Source organism: Anopheles darlingi, chromosome 3 (assembly GCF_943734745.1).
Source record: "Anopheles darlingi chromosome 3, idAnoDarlMG_H_01, whole genome shotgun sequence".
Taxonomy (NCBI): Eukaryota; Metazoa; Arthropoda; class Insecta; order Diptera; family Culicidae; genus Anopheles; species Anopheles darlingi.
In genome coordinates, this window is record NC_064875.1 from 2,170,001 (window position 1) to 2,173,035 (window position 3,035).

The 3,035-nt window shown below is 50.1% G+C and overlaps 1 protein-coding gene and 1 non-coding gene across 2 annotated transcripts; one reads left to right on the forward strand and one right to left on the reverse strand.

The window, feature by feature from the left end:
• Positions 1–89: 89 nt before the first annotated feature.
• Positions 90–163, forward strand: Trnan-guu (transfer RNA asparagine (anticodon GUU)). Its single transcript has one exon. It is a non-coding gene; the product is annotated as a tRNA-Asn (tRNA).
• A 118-nt stretch (positions 164–281) lies between these two features.
• Positions 282–2,747, reverse strand: LOC125953876 (U3 small nucleolar RNA-associated protein 25 homolog). The gene has a single exon (XM_049683682.1). It carries the CDS (start codon positions 2,677–2,679, stop codon positions 325–327), a length of 2,355 nt encoding a protein of 784 aa, XP_049539639.1. The 5' UTR covers positions 2,680–2,747; the 3' UTR covers positions 282–324.
• Positions 2,748–3,035: the final 288 nt, after the last annotated feature.

Genomic DNA, 3,035 nt, shown 5'->3' on the forward strand with positions numbered 1-3,035 from the left:
TGATCTTTCGAAAGTGAAAGAGAGAACCGTTTTGAAGCATATCTTACAAATGGATTTATGTTGCGTAGTTACGATCTGTCTACCAACCAGCCTTCGTGGCGCAATCGGTTAGCGCGTTCGGCTGTTAACCGAAAGGTTGGTGGTTCGAGTCCACCCGGGGGCGACAATGCTTTTTGCCATTTTTTACTGATTCCGCAGGAAGATATAGAACCATTTCCCTAGAGATGAGTTTTTGGATCATAGTAGTCATAAATTAAAGTAATAGATGGTGTTTTCCATTTTTAAATCAACAGTTTATTCATTATCAACTGGCCAGCCAAACACTCACTTCGTATCCGTCGTTAAACGGTGCACCGATTTCGGCGCTTGCAGGATGGTACGGGCTCGGTCGGTTCCCAGAATGGCGGACAGATACAGGGAATCGTACTTTGTGAACAGTACTGTGGCTGTCATTGCGGTAGCATCGACACCGTCCTTCAGATTCTGGAACTCGTTGGCCATCAGATTGATCATCTCGGGATAAAAGTGGGGATAGACCGGCGGAGCGTACATGATAAGGTGTCGTATGCCCTTGATACGATGTCGCCGGAAGAAGTGTGATCGCTCGGAGTAGAGCAGAAAGTGCTTGCTGCCATGGTAGAACATATCCCGTGCCCGAGCGATCTTGGCATCCGTCGTGTACTCACAGATCTGAGTAAAACTGAGTTCCTCCTTCTTGAAGTAGTTCCTCAACCGGACGAAATCGAAATAGCTCGGCACGTAGATCAGACAGCGTGCCATCGTGAGGCTACGGGCCTGGGGTAGAATCACACTCACAAAGTGTGAGAACCGTGCATTGCTTTGTCCTTCGAGGGAAGTGACCTCGATGCGTTGGAAACTCTGGGGAACTCGAACCACTACGTGCCGGATACTGCCATGCGTCACACGATTCACGGTGCGTATCTTGCCTCGATAATTCTGACAATGTTTGTTAAACAGCGAACGATACTCGGGCAACTCGAGCGAAGACAGGAACACCGTCTGGCGGTAGAACTTTGTCCATCCATTAAGGCACCAGTCACGCACCCGCGAGAAATCCGTATTCTCTGCACTCTTTGGCTGTCGATGAAGATGTTCGAACAGATGCAACACGTGGTCCCAGTTCTGTGCATAGCACACCTCGGCCTGATCGATGATCAGCATCTCGATGCTGGAAAGAAAATCGAAATCCCGCTCGGATTCTCCTTCCGCACCGATGGTCATGCGTAGGCCAAGCGGTGACGCTATTATCAAATCCGAGGCATAGTACCGCGTGTACAGTTTCATCGATGACCGATTAAAGGCGATTCCGATGCGGAAGTTATCGTCAATGTTGCCAGCGAACGTTTGCTCGTAATCTTCCGGTTTCCGGTTGATCTGCGGGAAGACGAGCGTATCCTCCCCGCCATACTCTTCGGCGAAACGCTTATAGTTGTTGACCGCCTTCGCGTTATCGCCAGCAAACAGTTCCTTCAGCTGGTTCACGATCTTCAAGGCCGAATGGCGGAAGGGCACTACGATCAAGACTTTCGGTCGAACCAAACCTTGATCGCGGTATTCCGGTACTAGAATCTCCGGATCGATGACTTCTTTCTCCTTTTTGCGACGATTCCGTCGGGATTTTTTCGACGGAGCCGGTTGCGCTGCGGCCAATTTCAGGTTGTGGTGCTGGATCTTCGTCACGGCCTTCACGAGGTGGTTAAGGGCATGCAGGCAGTAGGCGAACCGGAGCTCGTCACCGTTTCCTAGGGTACGCCCTGTGAAAAGAAGGTCCTGGTAGTTGTTAAGGATGGTGAATACTTCTCGCTGCATTGCATTCGGTGTTTCGGTAATGTTGCGAACGATTTTGTCCTTTACATGCAACTCCGACCATTTAATCTCGCTGGATACGTCCGGGACCACCGGTAGACTGCCCGGTGTGGCGTACCGTTCTCGTTGGACGATTCCCTTCAACTCCATTTTCATCATAGCATTTTGCTTCGGTAACTCGACGTAGATGTTTCCAAGACTACCGAAAGGCATGGCTTTCCCCTCGAGAGAAACCGGCTCGGCTGCCAGCGCTTCCAGCATTCCGGGGCTTATGTTAAAGGCCGTGTGCAGCATGTACGGATCCGTTACGGTTTCCGTGTCTTCCTCTTCCGACGAAATCGTGCTATCCCCATCATCTGGAGGGGCATCTTCCTCCTCGTCTTCCTCGACCACCGAATCTTCTTCCTCGCCTGCTTCGCTGTCTTCGCTTGCTCCCAGATCGGATCCAGATCCCTGTTCCGAAACCATCTCCGCATCGCTCGCCTCCTCTTCCCCGTCGTCCTCCTCGTCATCCTCCTCGTCTTCGCTGTACTCGCTCACCCTCGCGCGTTTGCTGGAGAGCATTTCCATAAGATTCTCGAACGCCCCCTCCTCTTTCGCTTCCGGTTCCACATCCGAATCACTGAACTCGTACTCCAGCGGGGCATTCGCCTGTTTCCGGTATTTGAGCTCGGTTTGGATCTGCCGTTTTTGAGCCTCGACCGTTTCTTGAGCGCGGGTGATGTGTTTCTGCTGTTTGCTCTGTCGTGTGGGTGCCGGTCGATTCGCCTGCTGTTTTTTTAGCTTTTTCTTCATGCCCTTCGTCCGGAAAGGTCCTTTTTTGGATTTCGGAACATTCCGCCGGTTCTTCATTTTGCCACCACGAGGAAAACAGCTGCAGTTTTGCCACAAATTCACGAAATTTGTTGAAAAATGTTAAAAAATACCCTCAAAACCGCAACAATCTCAACCTAACCTCAAAGTCAAAACAGTGGTACAGTGCCAGGCAGGACATTTTTCACACAGAATTTTGATTTTTTAAAAACTAATTGCTCATACATAATCAAGCATCACTGTAGTGGTCAAACAGTTTATACTGTCGGGTTTGAGAGTTTATAGTGAGGGACGCCAGCGCCCTCTACTAGGTCCATGCCCGAAGCTCCGTTGTTTGATTTGGACGTTTTTTGCGTGGTTTTTGGCGATTTTTAGATTTTTTTAAGGTCCAGCGG